This window comes from Clinocottus analis, unplaced genomic scaffold (assembly GCF_023055335.1).
Source record: "Clinocottus analis isolate CAN_PGR_092001 unplaced genomic scaffold, fCliAna1.0.p SCAF_5, whole genome shotgun sequence".
Classification (NCBI taxonomy): domain Eukaryota; kingdom Metazoa; phylum Chordata; class Actinopteri; order Perciformes; family Cottidae; genus Clinocottus; species Clinocottus analis.
This window is the reverse complement of record NW_027176207.1, coordinates 1,376,122-1,401,707: the sequence shown is the minus strand read 5'-3', so window position 1 is coordinate 1,401,707 and position 25,586 is coordinate 1,376,122. Positions and strand designations below refer to the sequence as shown.

Sequence of the window (25,586 nt, the reverse complement as noted above, 5' to 3'; positions counted from 1 at the left end):
AATGCATTTGATTCAGAGTTTAGTAAACAGCATGCAACAACTTTCCTTGTTGTCATCATGACAACAATACTGTTGGTAGAGAGCCCAACGACACATTATCTCTGCACGTCCCTACTCTATGTTTACAACCAAGTGGAATGTCACTCACAGGTGAGCGGGACAGAAAAAGTAAGGCTTTGACCTAAGAGAGCATGATGCTTCTTGGTAAAGCTGAGCTCTTCCTGTTCATTCACTTTAATTGTTTTGCAGAGGAAGATTTATGAAGTGACAGTTTTTCGCTGACACATTATCGCTCAAAACCAGCATGCAGCCGAGACAGTGGAACTGGCAGCTGCACATGTTTTAGATCTGCAAGCTCTTGTCAAAGACTGAACATGTTTGTTCTCAACTTGAAGACAGAAAGTGATACTACAAGGATACACAAGTGGAACGAGGAATACATGATGAAATAAGGCAAAAGACAATATGATTAGAGCACAGCAGATTTCTGTCTGGCTCAACCAGAAAATACAGAGAGTCACAAACATTAAAATGGTTCCTTTTAGGTCCCAATTGAATTTAGCATGATACACGTTTGTCCTTTTTTATGATTTTGTATCCTATATCCAAGGATGATCACAAAGAGTACTGTAAAGCTATAGATTGATATCTCCCATGATAGTCATTAAACTCAATCATCTGAGGCACAACTACTGAAACAACCGGTTTGGGCCTTAAAGGTGGATTTTAAACATTAAAGTCGGTTGATAGATCTTGGGGGGTACAATCACAAATGTGAAAAAAAGTTGTACAAAGCCTTTTGTTGAGGGGAGCTAAACAATATCTGGTACATTTACTAAAGTGATGTCACTTGAGTCAGCGGTGGGAGCTGAAGACTAAAAATGAAAGAAATGTGGGTGTGTGGAGAAAGAAAGAAGTTAATGTTACAGATATCTGAAACCTGCTCCTCCTCTGTGCTAGAGGCTGGAGGCTACATTAGCTGCTGCTAGCATAGCCCAATCTCAATCAAGAGTTTGACGATGTTACACTAATGCAATGCCAAATCTGTACATCCCTCCCTTCATTCTCCGTGACAGGCAAAGGTGGTTGGAAATTGCTCCAGAGGGTGAAGTATCTGAAGCAGTACTTTAGTGAATCAGACAAGGAAAAGACTCACTGGAAGACACTTATGTGAAACTCAACTCCCCAAACCCAAACGTTAACGATCAATGTGAACGCATCGAAGTGCCCATTTGTAAAGTTATGCCCTGCAGTCACCCCCGCCCACCACGCTTGTTATTTATAGAGCAGGACAGCGTTATCTCCTTCTGTCTCTTCGCCTTGCACACCCCACAGGGACTTCTCTCCAAGTGAAAGCTCTACTGAATTATTGATGAGGCGTTTTAAATAAGTCATCAGGAGGAGGCTGGGTTTTAACCCGTTGTCTGACAGCACGGTAGAGTTGGTTAAGTGCCAAGTGGGATAGGAGGAGGGACTCCATTAGCAAAAATAACAGTTTTGACTCATTAGCACAGCCTGCTGTGAGGGCAGATGAGGGTGGGGTCAAACTGTCAGCCAGCTGACCCTTTTAGCCAATACTGTGTGTGTGTGTGTGTGTGTGTGTGTGTGTGTGTGTGTGTGTGTGTGTGTGTGTGTGTTGTCCCATGAACGTTATTTTGCAAGGGTCCCCTGCTGTTTTACAGCCTTTTTGCCTCCTGTGATCCGATTGCATTCTACTAACGGCTAATAAATGTACAGCTTCCAGGCTTGAATCTAGTGAATCTAGAGTAAAATTATATTATAGATCATTGTAATTATTTTAGCTTTCTTGCTTGATTACATCCATGAAAATCCAATTTCATGACCGAAGACGGACTGTTGCTTCTTCTCATGGATGTTCCCGTGAGGGATCTCCACAGTGCATCATGTATTTCCATCTAGTTGCCACCCTATAGGCTTAGACAATACAAAACTTAAACCAGATTTTATGATCGTCATATTTTGATTTGCTTTTGCGCCAGATGATGAAACAGGTATACACCCGGAGATGCGAACACAGGCCCATAGAAAGGGTCATACCGCTGTACAAAACCTTCTTGCTGTGAGGTGGCAGTGCAAAGCACTGCACCAACATGCCGGACAATTGAACAAATTTAAATTTGACAAAATGTAGAATAACGTGTCGTCAGCTCCTCACAGTGCTGCAGTTTCAAAATCACACAAGGATGCTATATTGCTTGTGTCTTTGCCCTGTATGCACAGATTCTCAGGCACATCTGACCCAGTTTAGATTTTTACTTCTTTTTTTTAACCTAATAAATGATGCATCTTGCCACTGCGGTCCTCATTGGCAATGATTAGCTAAATAAAATGTCCATTTACAGTTTGAAACAAGATACAAAACTGAAGTACATGTTGTTGTGCATTGCTTAACAACCCTGATACTACACTCAAAGGATGCTTTCACCACTTACTTAGGATTGTGTCACGCGTGCACCGTACTAGTCACAAAACGTACTGCGAAGTCGACCTGCGAAAAGACTAAATTACTGCCTGACGGGTATGATGACAGTTCTGCTGCAGTGTGCCTTAGAGTAAGAGAGTAAGTCCCGATTGCACCTAGTCAGTGTGTAATATCACACATTGACTCGGGAGAAGCCTGATCTGTTCATGAGCAACATGACGACACTGATGAGTGACAATATCACCAAGAAAAGCCTGAAGACGCATCTCAGAATTCAAGTGAATGTGTTTTTCCCAAAATGTCATAGAGCAAACACTGAATTTTGTTATCCTCGCTTCACCCAAAAACAGATTTTACTTCAGAGACTTCCCGTCCACATCAATAAATGCTAACCCTCGAGACGTTTCAGAGCATTACAGCTCAACATCAATGAGTTCAAAATACCACAGATCACCAACCCAATCTATATTCAAATCATGGCATTTCCTCGTGTGTGGATATTTCAGCAGAACGCTCAGTGGCTATGGATTGAGAGCACGAGGCTAAACGATGATTTTCCCGGCTTGCACGCATAGTTAACCACTGCTGCTCTTTCAGGTGTCAGATTTGATTTTCCACTTGCTGATTAGCTTGATTTTGAGACCTGTTTGACATGTCTGTCGTCATATGTCTTGCTGTGCACTGATGTGGAGAGTCCCAGCCCAGGTGCAGAACAATACAGCTGGCTTTATGAGAACAGTATTTAGATTAGCCATGCTTGATCAAACCATCACTTTATCTTTATTTGAGCACATAATAAAATAAAGTATTGGTTTCTTCTGAAGCTAAAGAGCAGAGAACAGTCGGACTGATGACTTTATTTATTTCGATCAGTGATGGCAAACACCTAAGTGTATTTGACATGAAGAACAAAGGATGCCACAACATAACAGCATCACAACTCTGCCCTGTTTGTAAGATTTTTTACCTAGAACGTTATATATTATTAATATTCTCTAGTTGGCTAGCGGAGATTAGCTTGTCAAAATAGTGCATAATAAGTATGTGGAGAGTAATGAATGTATCATGAACAGCGCATCAAAATGTGATATGTTCTTTTCCTCGTGTGTAAAAACACTTAGAGCCCAATCCAATGAAAGCTGGCTGAAATCATGGTCTAATTGAGTTTGAAGAACCGAGAGCCTCACTTGGCCTTGGTTGCTCAGCTCCTCTGGAGTCTTTTGTCGAGGAGAATTCACTTATCTTTCCTTCAGCTCAACAACCCTTTGAAGGAGGATTTCACAACAGCACAGCATCTACACAACGTGTAGGTGGGCAACCAAAACAAAGACAGCTATCTCCTCTCACGGAGGATTGTCCAATGATGTGGGATCAACATTAATTACTGCAAACAAATCCCTGTCATCATCCACCACCATATTCCTCCTATGTGTAATACATGTTTTGCTATCAGGTTTATTTGTTATTTGTTGTTTGTGGAGAGAGAAGGAGAGCAATTTAAGAGACATTACAATTTATTCTTTTGTGAAGAAGAGCCATTTACACAAGACAAGGAATGATTCAAGTGGCATGAAAGGCCTGGATAAGTTTTTTTAAGTCAAACCCAAATGTAGATGCTCATAGGGAAAGCTTCTGTTGGCAAGACCAAAACACGGTTATGCCACCAGCTGCTGTTGTAACATTGCAGACTAACAACATTGCAACAATCCATGCAAACACTTTTCCCCCTGTCCTCCTGGGTAGTTTCACCCGGCACACACCATTCCTCTGTCACCCCCCACACTCCGCATGCCCAATAAACCCAAGAAAAGACAATCGCACATTCACAAGAACAAAGGTATTGTCAGACACTGCGGTTAAAAGGGCTCCTCCCCCAAATGTGAGTGGCCGAAGTCATTAGCCACCCTGTGCTAACGAGCCGTCATCTGAGAGTGAAGAAGACTATGAAGACAGAGGAAGAGTCCCCGCTTTACATTCTGGTCAGTATGAAGGCACCACAGATTGGAAAGATTGTATAAACTGGTTTGAGAGTTGTGCTAACGCTAATCGCTGGTCAGAAAAGACAACGGCTGTCCAGTGTAAGTCCTGCTTGGTGGCTACAGCAAAGGCAAGCATCCACAGAAAAGCCACGGTCTTCTCAGTGCTGCTGCTTGGAGGAGGGGATGGAGACGCTGCAGTGGCCATTGAACTGACGGTGCAGAAACTGGGCGAGGCTCTTCATGTTTTAGGAGACGACGTATATGCAAAACTTGTACTTAGCTTCGAGCGTCAAAACTGTAGGGAATGCAGAAATTGTACAGAAAACTGCTAGAACAGCACTTCACACTCTGTCTCAAGCTCATGACACTGTCTGTCGCCATGGAAGCTCCAAGGAGGCAGCGTCATACGTCAAAAGATTCATGCAACCGGGAGCACTCAGGAGGGAAGTGAGTGGTTCTGGTAGCCGGCCCGCCTCTGGACTCTGCCACAGTTACTTTGGCCCCTGAGCACATGCAGCATCTCCAGGAGGGAAGTTAAATTTGCTGCAGATCGCCACATTAGAGCTCAGATTAAGTCTGCCACTCAACGCAACAATAACAATAAACATAGTTCATTGTAACGTGCAAGCCAAGGCATGGATTTCTTATGACAACTTAAGACAATAGATTAGCTACTTGCCCACTTAATTTAGCTGTTGTTAAATAGCAACAAGCCAGGTGCCGTTGGTCTTTTCTCAACATTGTGGATGTAACTTTCATCAGTTGCTGTATCCCTTTGTTTGAACTCTCTTGAGATCTTTACAGACTTAGCTGAGGAGCACAAGTCAAATGTTTGGACCACTTCATCAAAGCCAGCCGTCTGATTTGTTTCCAGGAGATTCCTTTCCATGCTGTTCCCTAAATGAGCACAATGTAAGAGCACACCTTGGTGCGGGCGAGATCTTGTGATTGGTTTAAAACATTTGATGGGCTACAGATAAATCCCTGTTGAAGGAGAGTCTCAAAAAAATGTAGTGAAGCTCACACGAGTCATGACAAGCTGTTTGTAAATGCAGGTTAAACAGTTTATATGTAACTTTAAGTAAATTTAAATGCATGCATATGTGGATATATAATTTATTTAAAACGAGAAATATTTGTATATGGATCAGAAACACTTTTGTGAAGCGAGTCATAATACATTTATTATTTGTAAAGCACAAAAGAGAGACTGATCTGACCCCAAAGCACCTCCAACATAATTTCTCTCTCTTATCCTAGGATAGAGAAAAAGTTCATTTTTCCTAATTTGTCATCTAAGACATCACCTGCTGTTCACACGGTTGAGCAGATGTTGTGTGAGGAGCAGACTATGAATGCGTCCAGTCTCTCAGTTTTGGACTCAAATCTTGAGAACCTTAGCCCTCGGGCACCTGCATCTTATGAATGCCAACCAAACAAGACTAAAGAGACACAAGAAAGGAAAAAAAAAGATAGAGGGGAAAGAGAAGCATTTCTCTAGCTTCTAGTTACAACCAGCACCTTGGAGCTGAGGGTGTGCTCAGTGGTGTGCTGTGGCCCTCTAGTGGTCGTATGCGGGTAGTTGCACTACTTTCATACAGATCACGTCCATAAATTGTGGAGAACAAACAGTCGATTCCCCTGCTTTACTGCAGCATATATTGCTTTTTTTTTTTTTTTTTTACATTAAAATCAAGTCTCTGAAATTAGTTATTTGAAGATATCTGATCAGAGTGGTAGTTTCTTACTGGACTGGCTGCGAGGGCGGGCCTCTGTGAGATCTGAGATGGCTCCAGTGGTCAGCGTCTTCTTCATCCGGGAGACAGAGGCAGCGGCTCCCAGGGCAGACTTTGTCAAGGCATCTTCACTGCTGGCTCTTTTCAGCTAAAGACACATCTGCTGTTAGTATCAACAATATGGGTTAAATAAAGTTCTGAAGTGATTTAATCAGTTCCCTTGTGTTAAGGCATCATCATGTGAGCTGGTGGTAGATTGTAGTGTGCTTGTGACCCACCCTGCTGAGGCGCTGGTCCGAGGCCAGCATGTTGGAGGATCTGGAGGTCTTCATGGCTGTGGAGGTGGTGGTGGTGGAGGATGGGGCCAAGGAGGCTTGCTTGGTCCGCTCATGGAGTCCCGACTTGGGCAGCCCCACCTTGGTGGCGCCCGACTTCATCATGGCTGTGTCAGCGAACTAAACCTGAGAGAGAGGTCCAGAAAAGAGAGGAAATTGTTAAAAACAAGCTCCTTGAATGGTTTATCCTCATGCACTAGTGTGCCTGTGTATTCAGCTCCCCTAGAGCTGGTGGGAAGATTCTTCCAGATCAGATGCTCAGTAGGTTATTGTCTCACTGAAGGTTACTCTCTTTCACCACTTGATGCCAAAGGCACCAGTGAGCACTGCTGAAATACAAACACATGATCTTCCATTCACTAAAAAAGCTCTTTGAACAACAATTAAGTCTCTGAAAACAACTCGAGTGACAGTGCGAAACTGGCCTTTGACTTGTTGCTGTTTCTGACTGCAACATCTAATAAAAACTTTATAAATACTTTGTTGATAACTTGATTTTTTGCTATACCTACACATAATTTGCAGACTACAATCCATCCATTGATTACAATTACATATCAATATTGGAATTGCAAATAATTAATTTAAAAAAAGATGATTTTTCTGCCTCTTTCCATTATCTGGCAGTAACTACATCTACTAAGTTAATACCTCTATTGCAGAACAACACATACAAAACAAGATAAAACATTAAGCAATACTCTCATAATAGATTTAAAAAAACAACAGTTATAGCAATGCACTAGCTATAAATGAGTCAAATTGATTGCTCCCACAGATGCATGGAAAGTCCTTCTTCTGCAAGGAATATGTTCAAAAAGCAAGAAAATGATGGTTTCCTTTTTCCCAGCACCAACAGGATGTGGTGGACTGTTAAAAGGTGTCCGTTGGATGTCCAAAATGAAATGTACTCATCTGGTCGAAGACCAGCTGGAGGAAATGGGAGGTAGGAGTGCACTTAACCAAGGAGAGTGTGAACTGTTGAAGACCTCTGCTGCTCCCCGATGACCGGCTGAGTCATTGATCTGGGTTTTGGCAACCTGATCCTCTGCCTCCGAGAGGAACATTGCCGTTAATGGGGATAGCCTCTAATCTCCACAAGCAGGGAAACGAGGGAAGACAGTTTCCCCCCTCCGCTCTAAGCTGCTCGACATATTTCATTTACTGCAGTGACTGAAGTGATGCATGAGTAGCACAAAAAGAGTGATGCGGCAATAAAATGTAATTCTGCAGTAACTAAAGTAACAGTCCTATAAATAATGTTTGGGTGTGTAATAGGAGCAGTGTACACTAACCACGAGAGACAATAACGATACAGGGGGTCCACATCAGTACAATGTTCAGAGTACATCCAGGGTGGTAGATTTAATCTGTTTTTTTATTAAGGGGTGTTTCTGGTTACCTCTGGGCTTATTGGAAGAGGAACACACTGCGTGTACTTTTTATTTTAGCTCATGTGAGCGCTTGTGCTGGCCCATCATATGATACTGAGACCTCTCTAGGCAACATCCTGTGACTAACTCCTGCTTGGCCTGGTAGTCTAACATCTCAGCTGGATGGCTCACCTCATTTTAGAGCAGTTTACAAGGCTCAGGCACCACTCACTGCCAAGCACACATTGCTATGCTGCCTGCATAGGATTAATGAGGAAGTGAAGCAAATTGAGGATGTTCCCCTTGAGGTCATGTTGGTTTATTCTTTTTAATGGGAGGGAACTAAGCAACAAGCAACCAAATAAATCAGGCAATTGTAAAACAATAATGTAATGTTGGAAAACATATGCCCAGAAAACTGCAAAACATCTGTAAAGCAAGATCCTGTCCAGTTTATTTTGGATATACTTTGTTTTTTACCTTCTTTGGACCACTGCAGGACTCATTACTGTAAATATGACCTCACCAGATTTCTCTGCAGGGATATGATCCTCAGGAGTCAGAACTGTGTCCCACTTACTTTGCGATGGCCTAGTTAGGAACAGGAACCCAAATGTCTTTGAGAGACAGACAGCGGGTGGCATTTTGAACATGAACTAGCCAAGAGTTAAGGCACAGAGTGTGAGTTGGGCATCTTCTTGTAAAAGCAGCCAAGCTAACAAAGATGGCTGCAGCTTGCACGGTCTGACAGAACAAACATGTAGAATGATGACATTGTGGCTTATACAAGGCTGGTAAAAAGCTAAATATGGACATTGCTTTAAAAAAAATACCAAAATCAGAAAACCAAATATAACTTGTAGTCACCACACAGTCATAAGTAATAGGTTGTTAGCTGCCTTAATTATATCGCTTCCAAGAACAGGAAGATGAATGTAAAGGCTTAAATATGGGACAGACTGGTGTAGAAGCCTCTCTAGTTATTTCTGACAGTTGCTGTTGGACTGGACTGCTAAAAAGGAGATAAAGAGAAAGAGCCAGCTGTTATCAGCTTGGTCCTTGTTTAACCATCTCACACATTATCTGATCTGACACAAACCAGAGGGAGGAGACAGCAAGCTCCTGTCACACAAGCAAGATCAACACTCATGCACAATGTAAATAGCTCACCAGATCAAATCAAAACAACAAATAGGATAGGTCAACAAATTATTGGACAGTTACACGCTAGTACAGCAGCTATTCTCAACCACGGGGCCGTGGCAATCGTCAGGTAGAGACGAACGTGTGCTGCCACTTTTAGCTTTGGAAATTTCTTTGGAAAGATTTCAAATGGCAGCATTGTCGTCGTCACATATGACAGTGGTACATATTTGAAGCCCTGTTTATTTAAATGACCAAACAGTACACACATGAATATAGATATAGTATTTAGAATCCACGCTATTTATATTGTGAATTAAAAAGATCCACATGTATACATATTTTAAGTTGCAACCAGCAGTAGAACTGTTCAGCAAAAATAGAACAGCTGCTGAGACAAAACCAATAATTACTCTGTGCTGCACAAATACTGTGTAACAGTTAGAGAGGAAATACCTTCTTGCATGCACACATTCATTGCACAAATGTGGAACTAGTCTGACGAGGGAAATCCGAGCTAACCAGTCGTGACCAGCTTCTGCCACTAAATGCAGGTCTCCTGGTACGGTGCAGGACACGCCATGTGAACCTCAATTATTCAGTCTGTGTGTTTGTGTAGAAAATGGAGCAGAAGAGAGTGTAACGCTTCCTCCCATCACCAGGAACTGTGTACAAGTACGAACATCCTGTCACTGATCTTTATTTCTTTCTTTTTTTTCAACGTCTGTTTAAACGGTGATTATGGGAGGAAATAAACTGCAGTCCTGCAGAGATGTGGCTGCAAAACCAGCTGCCTTCTCGTGGCGGCCCTTAATTAGGCAAAGGGCATTCAGGTGTGACTGAAGCTTTGCTTCAATCATTTTAATTAATCATATTCTATCCATAGAGAATAACTTTTAAATTAGTCAAGCATTATGACACAACAAGGCATAACTGAACAAGGTTGAACTGAGGAATTGCTTTACCATCATAACGTGGGCAGTAAAATGTCTGTTTTATCACACATATTCATGCTAACCTACACCAGACATTAAAAGCAGCAACGTAAGTGATTCAACTAATATGCACCTTATATGCTCCTAAATGCATTTGGAAACATAAAAAGGTATATAAGATGCTATTGAACGTGTTTCTTCCTGCCGGACTCATTCAGTAGCTTTTAAAAGGCTAACATAAACCTCAATATAACATGCTAAGCATAACATATGCCTACAAATAGCAATCTCTGGTTAGCTGCGGCTGTAAAAGCGTGAATAAATACTACTCCTGCATATAACTTTACAGGTTGCAGAGTTAAGCCCAGGCCACATTTCCTTTCAGTGGTTGACAGACATTTGATAAACTTGACAAAAGAAATATTAGCAGCAGATGTTGTCACTTTACTTTCTTCCCAACTTACCACAAAAAAATTACTTTTTCCTATTCAACACATTTCGACTCCTATCACTAATCACATCTTTAGGCCCAAACAAACTTGGTTCTTTGAAGCTGAACAGTGAAGGAAGGTAAAATATATTCAAATATTGTCTCAGAGCTTAAAAAAAGTGAGTCATCAGAAAGAGGGTGGTGACAGATTGGTGTCAGAGAATATACAAAACAACAACAACAAAAAAAAAAACAGTGGTGCGGTTCACTCACGTGTTCGGTACTCTGCCAGGGAGCCCCGAAGCAAAACGGACCAAAATATTAGTCCTTAGCTCTTCAAAGAGACTCTGAGGGCCAAGTCGAAGGGTCAGGACCAACGGCTGTGTGCCTCAACGCAGCAGACAGGATGAGGAAGTACTGCAGGCTGCCAACCGCTGTGCTGTATGTGCCGGTGCCTCTTCCACGCTCGCTCATAGAAAGAAGCGGAGAGGGACAGACTCAGCCATTTGCACGTTTTTCTCCTCTCACTGTTTTTCCAGACCTTTTCTCACTTGAGAAGACCACGCGGCAAGAAAAGGGACAACGGACCAGGAGGAGGAACAGATCTCCAACATATGGCTTTCAGACTACTGGGCCGTGAATAAGGGAAACAGCTTTTTATTAAGATCGCACAGCCAAAACCACTGTGAGAAATGCAGGTGTCTGCACTTTGTTCTCAGGGCAGGGGCTTGTAATTTGATTTAACATGGGACCATGTGTGTTTGTGGTTTGTGGGCGACACACAACTGTTTCATTGTTTTCTCAAATGAAAAAAACACAGCCGTGTAAAGCAAGTACTTGTGGTCGCACAGTGACATTTTAGTGCACAATGTCCAACTCATGTCTCTTTGCTAGTGTGAAAAATAAAGATTGATTCATGACATTGTTATGGGCTTGTTCTTTCTCAAGTGAACAGTGGGCTGTGAGCAGCTTCCAACACTGACAAAGCCAATCTTTGTGTGAGAAACACTTCCTAGTGCGAGGGTGGATCGTTTGTGGAGGGGGTCTGCATTTCATGCCCTACCATACTGGTCCAATTTGGATCCCACAGCGTACGGCATGCCAAGGCCGTAAAGCATGTGGGTAGAACGTGTACTGCCCTCTGGTCCGGGATGAAACAGGCTTCAGTTTGTGGCAAGTGGTAAACTGAGGAACTCGGTCTGACCACACCCCATCACCGCCACAAAAACAGCTTTTAAAAAAAGATGCTGCAAAGAGTTGAGAAGCAGTTCAGAATGATTTTGAGGCAGTCTGTTTCACACCGTGCTGCTGCAGATATAGATGTCAAGTGTGGTTTGACGTACGCTGCATGCTTTCAACTACACTGATTTTGCAGTGTTGCGGCTTGGGGGATGCTACCAAACGCTGTCAAAACATTGTACTGTCCATTGATTGTTCACTGTCAGTGGTTAAATTTGTCTTTATGGCAACTGTGGATTGCACCACGGCCACGGAAAATACTTTCTAATGTTTAGAAGGTGTCTTTTAAAAGTATGTATAATGAGACTTACATATTAGTTTTAATAAAGTCATCTGTCTAGATGTTTGCTCTTCCAGTGTAACCTTCATGGGTGGCTCCAGAACAAACATGCCTGCGGGCATAATATTATTAATGTCAGGTGTGGAGAGCGTGCTTAAGGCATGCAATAGCTGTTGAGATGTTTCACCCAAAAGCACGCTGCATGACTTTTCCACGGCCATGAGGTTGGAGCTAAATGGAAAGTTAGGGGATCCTGACCAACTTGTAGGAGTTGTAAGTGCAGCCGACAGTACATCACTTTTCCATTGGTAAGTGGCCATAGCGTAAGGGCAATAACACAGTCCAAGGTGTACCAATATAGGACATGGACTTGGAGGAAAGGTTTACCACTAGAGACTCCTAATTTCCAGTAACTGGACCATTTCTCAGCCATAAAAAAAGCCAACTGAAATACACTTCCACAATGCCAGGATCCTTTGTATGAATTAAAAACGAACACTTACAGAAAGGAAACAGGAAATAGCAAACCCCCGGACTATGAAACCGAACCAACATCAATAAATAATGTTGGAACAGAGCGCGATGTGGCTGGATACTCACGAGGTGAGGTGGCAGCACTGAAGCTCCTAAGAGCCGCCTGCTTTTCATTCTCTTCCTTTTCCCTCCCTCCGTCCAGAGGAAAAAGCACTGAGTCAGACTCTCCACATAGACACAACACTGTCGCAAAGGATGTGAAAACAAATGTATAATGCAGAGTGGGTGGCTTGAAATCCAGCCTTTTCCATGCACGATCATTGAAAGTAGAGCCTGCTCATTATACAATAACAAACTCCAACAAGTGTTTCATTTGTAAAGATCCTGTAGGATTCTAAATTCATGCCAAGTTACAATATTGTGAAGAAAAAAATAGATAAAGTAATACTAACTCATCAGGGCTTGGCAGTATTTGGGGAAATTGGCAACCAAATCTTTGGCCTTTGATTGCCATCAGTGGCAAACACTTTTTAAACATATCAGAAATAAGACAGGCAACCGTTCAACCACAAGCAGATATTATCGTTGGTTCTGTTTCTGTTGGTGTGATATTGATATGTTGCTACTGCTGCGACTGATACCAATACCATGACAGCAAGCTGCACGTCTAACATCAGCACTAGAGCCGGTGAAGCAGAACAGAGTACCTGCTGCACAATTATAGTCTACTACTTCACTTTGTATGATTACATACTTCGTGCATTAATGTATTAATTGACCACGTCGGCAGCTCTGAAGCATCTGTACAGCACCTGGGTTGAAGGAAGCGGTGTGTGCAAAGTTATAACCTCAGCTAAAGTGAAACAGGAAGTGAGTGTGGGATTAGTCTGAATCCCATGCTGTGATAGGGTCTCTGCTCTCCCTCTGGGTTTCCCCTTTAGTCTGAAGGGATCTGAAACTAGAACGCGACAGAACACAAACTCAAAAGCAATACATGGGAAGTAGCAGCCTAGTTTTCACACAAAACAGTGCAGGCTTGAACATGAGCAAAACCAAGGCAGCAAACACACTATAATTCTTACAGCTGTATAAATATAACAGACATTAAATGGTTCAAATTGCACTCCTGGGAATGGAACCTACAGCCAGGAAGCAACGGCTCACAAGTGACATGTGCGTATGTATGTATTGTGTTTAAAGCAACTGATTACTGTGCCAACTGCCTTTGAGTGGAAACTTGCTGTGGATTATTGCTAGAAAGAGTAAACTAAGAACCCTGTCAAGCCTTTTAATATGAATGCATAACTTCTTAACCAAAGCACAGAAAAACGTAGCCAAAGAGGAGCTGCTGCTTTAATCAGCATCACTAGTTCAAGAGGAGATGAGATGAAAGCAGAGCTTGTGAGGAAAGTGCTGAGTTGATGATTTCTTTTGATCTGTATATAAATCAATTGCTTGTTTGGCTGGCTTTTAGGCCTATATGGCAGGGGTTCCCAAACTTTCAAAATAACAAGTGCTTACTATGAGATTCTGGCTCTTTACTTGTGACAGTTCATACCCGAAAGCAGGGGCTGGGAAGCTCATTCCTTTGATACAATATTCACACTTCTAAACATATTTTCATCACATCCTGAACTGAAATTTAACTTTTAAAACTGTATGTCCTCAATTCTAACTTCTATAGAAATTATACTTTCTAAAAACCAATGAATTAATGAATGTCAATTAATGAGCAAGAACCAACTCCAACAGAACAGATATAAAGAATAAGTATTTTTATCTTGGGCTGCAACTCAGTATTTTAATTTTAAGTTAGTCTGCCAATTATTTGATCAAATTAAATGTTTTGTCTTTAAAATGAACAGTGAACAATGTATAAACATCATGCATGCCAAATATACACAAAACCTTCACATTTAGTCACATTTTTCTGTGATATGGATGAATCTTGAGGAATTCTATTAACTTAAAGGACACAAACAAAAAGCATCCTTTCTTAAAGAATTGGATGGAAGCTGTGCCACCTCGCAGCAGTTAAAGCTATACGTTATCTGCCAATAAAAAGAAGAACCCCTGCCTGGATTCACCAGGCAGAAAGTAGTAGGAGTTGATGAAGTAAGTCATCTTGCATAATTCATCTACTTCATCTTCCGTTTCACATCTCCCAGAGCCGAGCTCCCTTGAGGGCCAAACTTCCTGCTCTGATAGTGTCAAAGTTCTTGTCTGATAAACAGCCTGTCGCAGCCCCACTGCAGAAACCTCAGCTGCTTTCCTGTCTGCGTGGCTGGCTACATGCACAGCGAGTGGGCGGGTTCCATAGAAACACCAGCATAGCATCCGTGAGGGAATAAAGAGACAACCACTTAACAGAGCTCGGTGGTTTTTCCACAATGGAACATCATAGTACGAGTGCCACTGAGTAGAATCACTGTCTGACCTAAAAGGGCCGATCCCTGCTCTGCCTTTTGAGTTTGCGACAGCACACAGGCTGGTGGCATGCCAGCTATTTGATGTGCGCTGTGGGTGTGCTCAATGTAACCTGTATGAGAGACTTCAAAGAGACAACAATAGGTCAGACCTATTTCAGCTTCCACGCAAATATGTTAAAGAAACTGACACTCCCCATGCATGTGTTAATGTCACACTTGTAAACTTGCATTTCCTGTTTCATTGGATGGGAGAACTCAATAATGTATCAATTAATCTTATCATCCCTGCAAGACACTGTTCTATAGTGGAGGCAAAAGAAGCCTGACATTCATGGCAAAAGGCCATATATTTGCTTTACCTCAGACGTGGCCCAGATGACCCATTTACAGAAACGCTAGCATTCCTTGGAGCCAGTGAGTTAGACTGTGATGCTTGTCAAGTATGCAGACTGTTTCCTGGACATTCTTGAACTAAAAGGAGAGCCAGAGGAAGAAGATGCTCGGCCGATACCTTCCTTCACAGCGTATGCAGCTAATATGTAGTGCACCTCTCAGAAAGAACACATTGCTGTGCCAGTGCAGTGTTGTTCTCTCCCCGTGCCTTTTGGCAGCTTGAGAAGAAACTGAGAAAAGAACGGCAAGCAAATACTGTGGAGGCTGGGCGCCATCTGTGTCTTTGCAAGGCAAAAGCACTGAGTTAAAATACATTATGTAAAATATCTGTCCCTCTGACAGCATATTGAGCAGCCTCACATTCTGTCAGAAATAGGGGTGCTTTATTTATCTAACTGACCAAAAGCCAGACCAGCGCTCATTCCTACGCCAATCAATCCATCTCCTCTTATCTCCTCAATTAAAGCCTCCACTGCAGCAAAGGACGTGCCACTCCAACTGTATGCAGACCAGACCTAGCCTCTTGAGGCCAGATTACAACTCTTTCTTCTCAGATTACACTGAGTTATTTCCCCTGAATGTGTGTGGAAGAGAGTGGGAAAGAGAAATGTGTTTCTGGCCGTATTAGTCTTTTCCCTAAGATCCTCACGCTGAAGAGGGTGAAGGCTAATCCTGTTACAAACAAGAGCGTCAACATTCACAGCTATAAAGGCTAGATGAAGGGTTACATCGGGACAAGCAAGAGTGCTCTGTGAAACTGACCGCAACACAACACAATTCAAGCTACTGTATATGCACGAAGCATCTCGTGATGAGCTGTTGTGACGGCCAGTCACTCTGTATCCCACGTAACAGTTGTGTTGCTCCACATTCATGAACTATTCCCCTTCAGCCCCTCTCTCTGGTACCATCTACAACCAACCAACAGCTCATTTGAACAATAGCTCATATCAAGAAAACAACTTGTCTTCTAAGCAACACACTGCCTTCTACTGCATATTCCTAATGGCTTTACCTGAGAATATATGTCCGGGAAATTGTTGTTAAGTTGATCCCTTTATGAACCAGGACATGGTGTGCACTTGTTGACCTGCACACGCTTCCAAAACTGCTCTGACAAAGCCAGGAGGAAATCCACCATCTGGTCATGTGTTTCTTTAGAGATAGTCCTTTTCCCTCAAACTAAGACAGCCCCCTCTGAGTCGATTATTATGCTTTTTTACATGATTAATCACTTATTTCTAAGAAACGCATGCTTACAGGCATGTGATTACATCTCTTGGCAGCATTTAGACTTGCCAGTGTGCATTTTCCCCATTCTTTAGAGTGTGAACCCGGATCCATGTTTTGGGGTTATAGTGCACCTACAGGTTATTATCAAGGTGCCATCTCATTCTATAAAGCAGGGGTGTCAAACATACAGCGCTGACAAATAGGCGCTATGGTAAACGTTTTTGGACATTTGCACTGTATTTTACACCATGAAAGTGGTTGTCCAAACTGCTTTGTGATGCATTTGATGTCAAACACATCACAAAGCGAGAGAATCTGCAGAGGAGAGCCAATAGGCAGATAAACAGTGGGCTTATGTCTGAGTATTTGGTCTTTATGTTTCCAGTTTATTGTAGAAAGACCTTTAAAACAGGGTTGATTATCCAAAAACCTTCACCAATGATTTTAACATAGAGAAATATTGTTGTTATGCTATGATTTCCTGGCCCACTTGAGAACAAAATGTGCAGTTTGTGGCCCTTTAACTAAAATGAGTTTGAGCCCGCTGCTCTAAAGAGTAACTGGGAAGTGATTTCAACATCTGAGCATCTAAAGTGGGCAGTGAGCATCTGACATCTAACTGCCTTTCATCGTTCTTCCCACAGCTGGACAAGGTCACGATAAATGTTGTTACCCAACCCCCACCCTTACTCACACATGTCAGTTACAGCGTGTCGGTGAAAGATGCCGGTGCCGCTGCTAATTTTCTATGTGGATTCCCCTGGTGTGTGAATCCAGGACACCAGCACTGGTAGCACTCAATTGATGTTCCTGAGTGTGTGGGACACCAATGAGAGGAGAACATGAATTTCCTTTAGTGTCACTCATTGAATTCTTCCAATCGAGCAAAGGAGATCACCGGGTATCATTTTCTGTCACAGCACACCGCTGTGCCAGTGGTGCTCCCCACATAACCCCTAGCTATAAATAGCTATCCAATGACAGGAACTGCCTGGATAATGCGTAGAACAGAGGATGTGAGCAGTTCTAGAAAGAAAAAAACAACAAGAGTGAGCTTTTCAGGCTCTACAAGGACATGCTAAGATGCGTCAAGGCAACAGATTGTTCTACCTCGATCAATGACGAGAATGTCATGAAATCAATAATAAATAAAAATGCATTGTAAATGTATTAATCCTATTGATTGTTGACACTAGACTTCACAGACACAGAAAAGACAAGAGCCCTGTCACATGACATCTACAGTAAAAGCCAATGGTTGAAACACTGTTTCCATCACTTTACTAGTGCTAAAGTCTAAATTGCCATCATTACATTGACACAAGCCTCATTTGGTGTTTTTTGTGTCTAGCACCGCCTGTCCTGAACACAACCCAGACGCCAAAGACAGACTCCCAACTATTTCCCGTCCTTGGATGGTTAACCATGAGAAAAACAAAGGGTATAATTACCAACAAATAACATTCACATTGACCGCCTCATAAATGACTGGTGCACTGCTCATGTTTGAACTCTGCTTTCTCCTGGCATAATCAAAAGGAACAGAGGAAAGTGAAAGCTGTCATTTGTTGCCCATTTGGTTTTCCCCAAGGAACACATGCGTGTTTCAATGCAAGGCCTCTTCTATAAACAAGACTGCAATGTAAGCTCTGCAATTAGGATGTCTTACAACTTTACTTTCCCTTTTGTAATTTTAGAGATGTCCAATTTTGCTGCACAGCAAGCAGTGACCAAAATAGAAAAAGGTTTTATTATTCAAGCATCACTCATTTGTTTCTGGACTCTGGTAATAGGTCAACTGGTGAAATGTTACGTGGCGGGAGTAGAATTACACACGTGAGCTTGCTGCAATTAAGCAATTAAGGAACCATTAAAGACATTAACAAGAACCTTTCCAAAATAACTTAACACAGCAAGGCCTTTGACTGCTTCACATGGCACTGATCTAATGAGGAACAAATGGCTGGCTGATCATGTGAAGAAAAACTGCTTGCAGCGCACAAGTGGTTCCAAAGCAAACTTGCCATTGGCAGCAAATTTTAAATGTACATAAAAACACAGGAAAAGCAGCACAGCTACTTTGTAAATTAATGTGTACATTCTCAGGTGTTTTTTAGGAGGCAAAGTATGATAACCCTGTAAAAAAGCAGGTGCTAAACAATGTCTTGTTCATAAAGATCCTGAAAAGAAAACTTTCATTGATTCAAATCCTTGAAATTGAATGATGAAAGTAAATATTTGTATTATTAAAAGAACTTGAGTTCAGAGCACTGAGGTCATGTCCTCTGTATTTTCGGAGAGAAGTTGACAGTTTTAGCAACCCGAAGGGTAGTCTATAAACCAATTACAATGTCAGGATCTGGTATAAAGGAGTGGACCCAAAGTGCAGGGAACACAAGACAAGAAAACAGGAAACAGGACAAACCAAGATCATGACATCCAATGTTTTTTAGGGTCAATGTAAAGTGTAGACCAAAAAACAAACCAATAATACAACAATAATAAGCCACAGCATCAGGCTATTTCTGGCTGTGTGGAGATGGGCTTTGAAGCAGCATTTAAACATCCATGTCTTATTCATATTCCTTAAATACGATTAAAAGAAAATATAACAAACAATCTTAATGCTATAGCTTCTGAATTGTGTAAGGATGCTATGTGTATCTTCACTGGCATGTTAGATAGAGAGGACAGCAAATGATGAGAGTTGGCGGTTAAGACATGACACACGACAACATCATCGTTGTATTATGACTTTTACTAACTTATGACCGCGGAAGATTAAGTCCCGAGCCAACAGATGGGATGCGTGTGAAGCAGATGTGGAGTATCGATCCCACCGGGTCCCCTGTTGAACTCACGCGGTGCAGTGCGGTGCGGAGCGGCGTTAGCAAGTCAACAGAACCGCGGACGAGCGCGTGAAGCCGCGTCACGGTTTCACGTCCCGCACACCGTTTGACCAGCGGCGCAGTCACACGGTGAAACGTTTAATTAGCCAGACAACAACCTGTCCTTCGGCTATTACGTGACAGTCGTTGCCGCACGGGAAAGCCACGTCGTTACAGTAGAGGAGCGGAGATGTGGCTGTGCCGCTGACACACAGCTGCCATCAGACCGTTTGGCTCTCAACTGACACCGCGCGAGCGCGACTCTCTCTGACAGCTTCGTTCACGTCCACCGCGGCCACGATGAAGTTTACACATTTTAACTCAACACGCTGGCGAGAAGCAGAATACATGCTGTTGTCGGTCAGAAGGAAATGAGTAGAAGCCATTAGCTTCGTCTCACCTGTTCAGTATTGCGACTGCTGTTGTTTGTTCAGGATGCTGCCGCCGCCGCCTCGCGCACGCGAGTCATTTAAGTGTCACCTCCAGCTCGCGCTGGAGCCAGTAGGTGGAGCGCGTGAAGCGGGTTTGGTGCAGTGCTCGCAGAGGTTTCTGGGACATGTAGTCATTGTTTTATTGAGTCTTTCACTCTACTTAACCAAGAGAATCAACGCCTATCGACGGTTACATTCAAGCTAAATAAATATTATTCATTTTCGGAATTATATATATATATATATATATATATATATATATATATATATATATATATATATATATATATATATATATATATATATATAGACAAAAAAACTTTAGTATTTCTCAAAATACTTAGGTAAGTCTACCCCTATTAATATAGCTAAGAGAGGTGGAACAATGTCAGAAGCACATTACAGCTCAACAACAGAAGCTACAGGTTCCATAAGTCTTCAACAAACACTTGTGTAAGTCAATAGAGGAATAATTCACTGCAGGGCTGAAGTCTTGTGTCGAAAGTGCTGACACGAATTTAGATAATTCACGAAAATTAGGCCTTATTGCTTTTCAGTGCATGTATCTTCCTTGCTGTTCATTAATGTCATATATAAATATATGCTTAAATTATGTCCATATTATTTATATAAGCAGCCACAGGCTGTATCAGCAGGCGTTACAAAAGTGACGAATCTGCAGACGCCTCGTCGTTGACTTAATTTACCTACAGCGCTGCCTGTCATTGAGAAACATGGCCGCCTCCACGGGTGCCGCAAACGCTGCTGCCTCCGACTTACAAGGTCCAGTTTCGGCTGGCTCGAGTATGGCGGACCCGCCGATTCAGTACAGTATGATTCTGGAGCATCTCGTCGGGGACAAGAGACCCGTGAAGGACCTGAGGCCCGGCATCATGGGGGGGCTGCCGATGCCTTATAAAAGCGACGAGCAGAAGATGATCGAGAGGGGAATGGAGAGCTGCGCCTTCAAGGCGGTTCTGGCCTGTGTGGGAGGTAAGCAACCTCACTGACATCCCAGCTGGTCACTGGTTAACGGTTACTGGTCACTGGTTACTGGTCACTGGTTACTGGTCAGTGTCTGAGTGTGAGCTTCAGGTGTCAGCTTCAGCTGCGATCACTGCAAAATAAGAAATGCAAAAGTGGTTTCCGTCATAATAATAATAATAATGCATTTAATTTATATAGCGCTTTTCATAATACTCAGTCACTTTACACAACATTTTAAATATCCTAAAAGCTATGCAATAAAACAATAAGAACATGGAACACACAGTCATACATCAAAAGCAGAAGAAAAAAAAACATTGAAACCTTGGTCGTTAGGAATCAGTGAGGATGATGATGATTCAGTATTTTACCGATTATTTGATAGTAGAAAGTAGGAAACTCCGGGGAAGACCCAGGACACACTGGAGGGGTATTATCTCTCGGCTGGCTGGGGGACGCCTCGGGATCCCTCAGAATGAGCTGGTAAATGTTGCGGGTGAGAGGGAAGCCTGGTCAACCTGCTGAACCTGCTGCCACTGCAACCAGGGCCTGGATTAAGCGGATGAAAATGAATGGATGGATGATAAAAGAAAGTGCTTGTCGGTTTGCAGTGGTACCCTACATCAATGTGTCCTGTGCATTACACATACATGCACTATTGAAGGGCAGCAGTATGTCTCAGACCCGAGGAGAGCAGTGTCTTGTCAATACTGTTGTGACTTCTCGTGTGGACACTCAGGTGTTGTTGTTTTTTTTTTTGCTCTCTGCAGGTTTCGTCCTTGGAGGAGCTTTTGGTGTTTTCACAGCAGGCATCGATACCAATGTCGGCTTCGACCCCAAAGACCCGCTGAAAACGCCATCGGCAAAGGAAGTGCTCAAAGACATGGGCCAGAGGGGGATGTCATACGCCAAGAACTTCGCCATCGTGGGCGCCATGTTCTCCTGCTCAGAGTGCATCATAGAATCAGTAGGTCACAATCAGACGTTGTGTGATTGTGACGCAACACACCACTGGACTGCTTGATACACTAAACACATCACATTGAGTTATATTCAAGACGCTCTACGAGGTAACTCAATTGAACGGAGTAACTGGCAGGAGCTCAAAATAAATGAATACATCTGTTCCCAGTTGTCTGTAGCAACTGTGTGATGGGAGTTTTATTTAGTTGTATTATTTCAAAGTTGCATGATTTTTCTAATGCAGCACCCACAAGAACAAATGCATCATTTATGGTTAAATATTCAGGACATCAGGAAAAAAACACACTCAGCAGAGGAATTTCATTCTTCAATAGATTATGTAAAATCATGAAGACAGATGCAAACATCAGCAGGAAGGAACAGTTATTTGAGGTTGTAAAATGAGCTAGAAGATGATACGATCCACCACACTTACTCTTTCGACTTTCAGGAATTGTTTCATAGCCGGGTTTCAACCCCTCTCTAATGACACGTGGACAGAATAATTATTGTATTTACTTGCTTGTTCAACATCTCTGTGTGAAGTGTTTGAGATGTTTTGGGACCTCATGGTAGTTGTTCCGCTTCCTCTTTACAATAGTCCGACAGCGCCCTCTAGTGCTCCACTGGGATGTCTGCGCACTGATCAATCTAATTGGACCCTTTTATTGGTAACTCTTTTTTTCCCACCTCTGGCTCAATATATTAACTTGTGTCTGTTTTACATTCGCAGCACCGTGGCAAGACGGACTGGCAGAACGCGGTGTACAGCGGCTGTGTTACGGGAGGAGCCATTGGATTTCGGGGTATGTCACCTGGTAGATTGAGCTGTTGATGTTTCAAATCTAAAGTAGGCCGTGTCTTTTGTCCTCACGCATGTTGCTTGTTCTGTTTTGTAGCTGGTCTGAAGGCCGGGGTGCTGGGATGTGGAGGCTTCGCCGCATTCTCCGCTGCCATTGAATATTATTTACGATGAACCACAGAAGAAGAACTCTATCAGGACTTTGTGGACGAACCCTGTGAGAAATCCAAACTGGTCCATATTTACCCGCACATGGAGGATTGCTGATGTTTCTGGTGGAAGAAGTGACGGGTTCCTATGTGTGTGCAGCGGGCAGAACAACACCGACGTGTTTCTGCAAAGACTTCTTACTTTTACCAGATGGACAGTTTGAGCAAAGCAGAGCGACTTCATGTGGAGAATCTCCAGAAAGTGACCAGAGCAGATCTGCGTCTGCGTTTGATGATGATGATGATGACGTGAAAAATGTTCTTATTGTTAGAATATTAGTATGATGTGTCTGCTGAGCTAATCCACATCAGATTATTTTTATTAAACATGTTTGTTTGTTTGTTTTTGTTAACTTGTTAAGAACTTTGCTTCTTCTGGTTTACAAGGGTCCATGACAATAAATTCTTGAACTGCCTTTTTCATATTAGTCTTGGCCACATGAAGTCCAAAGTACCTGTATAGTTATACCATGGAGCGAACCTCCTTTGCTTAATGATCCTCCTTTTTAGAGGGGCTATCGGTCCAGAGTCACTCTCTATGAGCCAGCACCATCAACAAGATAAGCAATGTGGGACGGCTTAAAGTTAACACAGAAATCCTCTGTTGTATTGAGAGATAGATAGATAGATAAATACTTTATTGATCCCCAAAGGGAAATTCATGGTAATGAATCAAATACAGAAGGAATAGCTTCCTTAAATCTAGCAACAGCACTGTCAGTGAAACATCTGGGTACTAATGTTCAACAGGCTCGTGGACTTCATCGACTGTTCCACCTCTCGTCTGTCTCTTCCGTCTCTGTTTCAAAGACGGTAGATATTTGATTGGCCGAGTAGCATCACGTGGTGTGATTTACATGCATGTGATTGGTCAGTGTGTTTCCTGGTCCGCTGAACGAGTGCCGTAAAGGCTAAAAAAGCTGCGCCGGTTAAAATATTAGCGCTCCGTCAACTTTGAATAATTCTCAACTATCAATCGGTCATAGGTCCAGAGTCCGGATACAACGGCTTCTGGGTCCGGTTCCGGACCGCGGTCCGCCTGTTAGTGACCCGCAAACGTATCTCAAAACGGAAGCAGCAGAGTCTAGTTACCATAGAAACTCGTGTTCTGCGGTTGAAATACTTTGATGTGGCTTCAGTACAAGCAGCTACCTCTGAATTATTCAAAGGACGACTGGCAACTTGTGTTAACTACAACAAGATATACAACCGTGAGGGATGTACTTTTATTTCAACAGAAAGTTAGTTTTGCAGTTTTTACACTGTTTATGCATCAGAAATATTAATATTCATTTGACTGTCCTCAACAAGTAGTTTATAGATACTCATCTCAATTTATTTCAGCTATTTTCAGACAGTTAAATGTGTTTATTCCTCTTTGTCCACAACTGAACATTTCGACTGAAACAGACATGGAGGCCAAACTCGACTTTTCTTAAAAGGTAGGAAAAAGTTCCCCAAACATGGCTCACTAGACTAATGCAGACAGCTGTGTAGTGCAATGCAGTTTGTAGTGGTGTTATACCAGACTGGGAACTGGATGTTCACATAATTTAAGATGTCTCAATTGCATATTTAAACACAGTAGCCTATCAGTCACCGTTAATCACTTACTGAAATGTCAGTTATTGGTGTCCCAATGGTGTCCAATGCAGGCTGGTGGCAGGTTGGGTTACTGCACTGAGGCGCAACATTTACAGGTTCAACTTCTAGTAGAATTTACTTCCAATGATGTGTGAAACTGACCATCAGGGGGCGCAACATACAAAGCTCTGACACTAAAAAACTCAATGGGATACATTTTGAGATTTAGGCCAAATCCCAATCTCCTCCCTTGCGGACTCATGCATTTTGAGGCGCGCTCCCGCGAAGTCCTTGAGAGTTTCGGGGTCCCAGTGTCACATGGCGGAGGGCCTGAGGGCTCTGTGGCGGGCATGCTGAGCCCTTTATGAACCCTTTCCGTAAGTCAACATTACATGTTGACTTTGCCTAAGGGAATTACCCACAATGCATTGCAACGTGAGGTTAAACACGCAGTTCCCAATGGAAGAATGGTGACGTAAAAAAAAGTAAATAAAGAGGCACGTGGGCATTTAGCCCGATAAAATACCTTTACACTATTATGGGACATAAAAACACATGAATTAGAGGAACGCAAACAGAATATATATATATATTTTTTGTACATTCAAACATTTTATTCTGACAAAAACGAGTGAATAAATAATATAAAATGACTTCTCATCTTGTGAGGAAGACGTTTAAACCAGTGAATAAAAATAATAAAATAAATACATAATTGTACACAATATTTTTTAATGGCGTCACGTGATGTTGTATTAAAGTGATGTCACGTTCACATTCACACCATCAAGCCCTGAAGAAACCGTTTCTTTACACATTCAGAAATGACCGTTATAAACTTAATTTTAGCCGTTAAACGGCGCACTCCAACTTCCGGTTTAAACATATTTCTTTCCTTCAAAATAAAAGCACCGTAAAACAAAACAGGAAACCAAATACATTTTGCTAACGACGGACAAAAACATGCAACAAACAACATTCATTGGCAATCAGTTTCTAACTTTAGGACACATTGACACTTTTTAAACTATTTCATATCCTATGTTTTGGTTTCTTGTAAAACACTTTTTTTTATTTAAAATTTTTAAATTGATATGTACTTAACTGTGTATGGTTTATGTTGTTATTATAAAGCGCTTTGTGACCCAGATCTGCGAAAGGCGTTAAACAAATAAAGCTTATTATATTATTATTACCTTATTTTGTTTTGAAAGGTGCTATGTAGAGTGATATTAGTTGTGTTGTCTTATCAATATCAGCTGTTATTGATTCAGTATTATTGAAGCAGGCAGACACAAAG

General features: G+C 42.2%; 2 protein-coding genes across 5 annotated transcripts in view; one reads left to right on the top strand and one right to left on the bottom strand.

Annotated features, from left to right (window-relative positions):
- The window catches only part of specc1 (sperm antigen with calponin homology and coiled-coil domains 1), a 61,602-nt gene extending 41,767 nt beyond the window's left edge, over positions 1 to 19,835 (bottom strand). Inside the window, exons 1-4 of one of the 4 annotated variants that reach the window (XM_068599901.1) lie at positions 19,711 to 19,815; positions 10,648 to 10,843; positions 6,437 to 6,619; positions 6,171 to 6,306 (exon numbers count right to left, since the gene is read on the bottom strand). In XM_068599901.1, the coding sequence (XP_068456002.1) occupies positions 6,171 to 6,306; positions 6,437 to 6,598 (298 nt within the window). In that variant the 5' untranslated portion in view covers positions 6,599 to 6,619; positions 10,648 to 10,843; positions 19,711 to 19,815. Of the gene's footprint in view, positions 1 to 6,170; positions 6,307 to 6,436; positions 6,620 to 10,647; positions 10,844 to 17,116; positions 17,139 to 19,710 lie in introns of those variants that run through there. The other 3 variants (XM_068599902.1, XM_068599900.1, XM_068599903.1) reach the window with 3 other exon arrangements.
- A 640-nt stretch (positions 19,836 to 20,475) lies between these two features.
- timm22 (translocase of inner mitochondrial membrane 22 homolog (yeast)) lies at positions 20,476 to 23,111 on the top strand. The gene is made up of 4 exons (XM_068601085.1): positions 20,476 to 20,734; positions 21,499 to 21,695; positions 22,425 to 22,497; positions 22,591 to 23,111. The coding sequence occupies exons 1-4, from the start codon at positions 20,476 to 20,478 to the stop codon at positions 22,665 to 22,667; spliced, it is 606 nt and encodes a 201-aa protein (XP_068457186.1). The 3' UTR covers positions 22,668 to 23,111.
- The last annotated feature ends 2,475 nt before the right edge of the window (positions 23,112 to 25,586 follow it).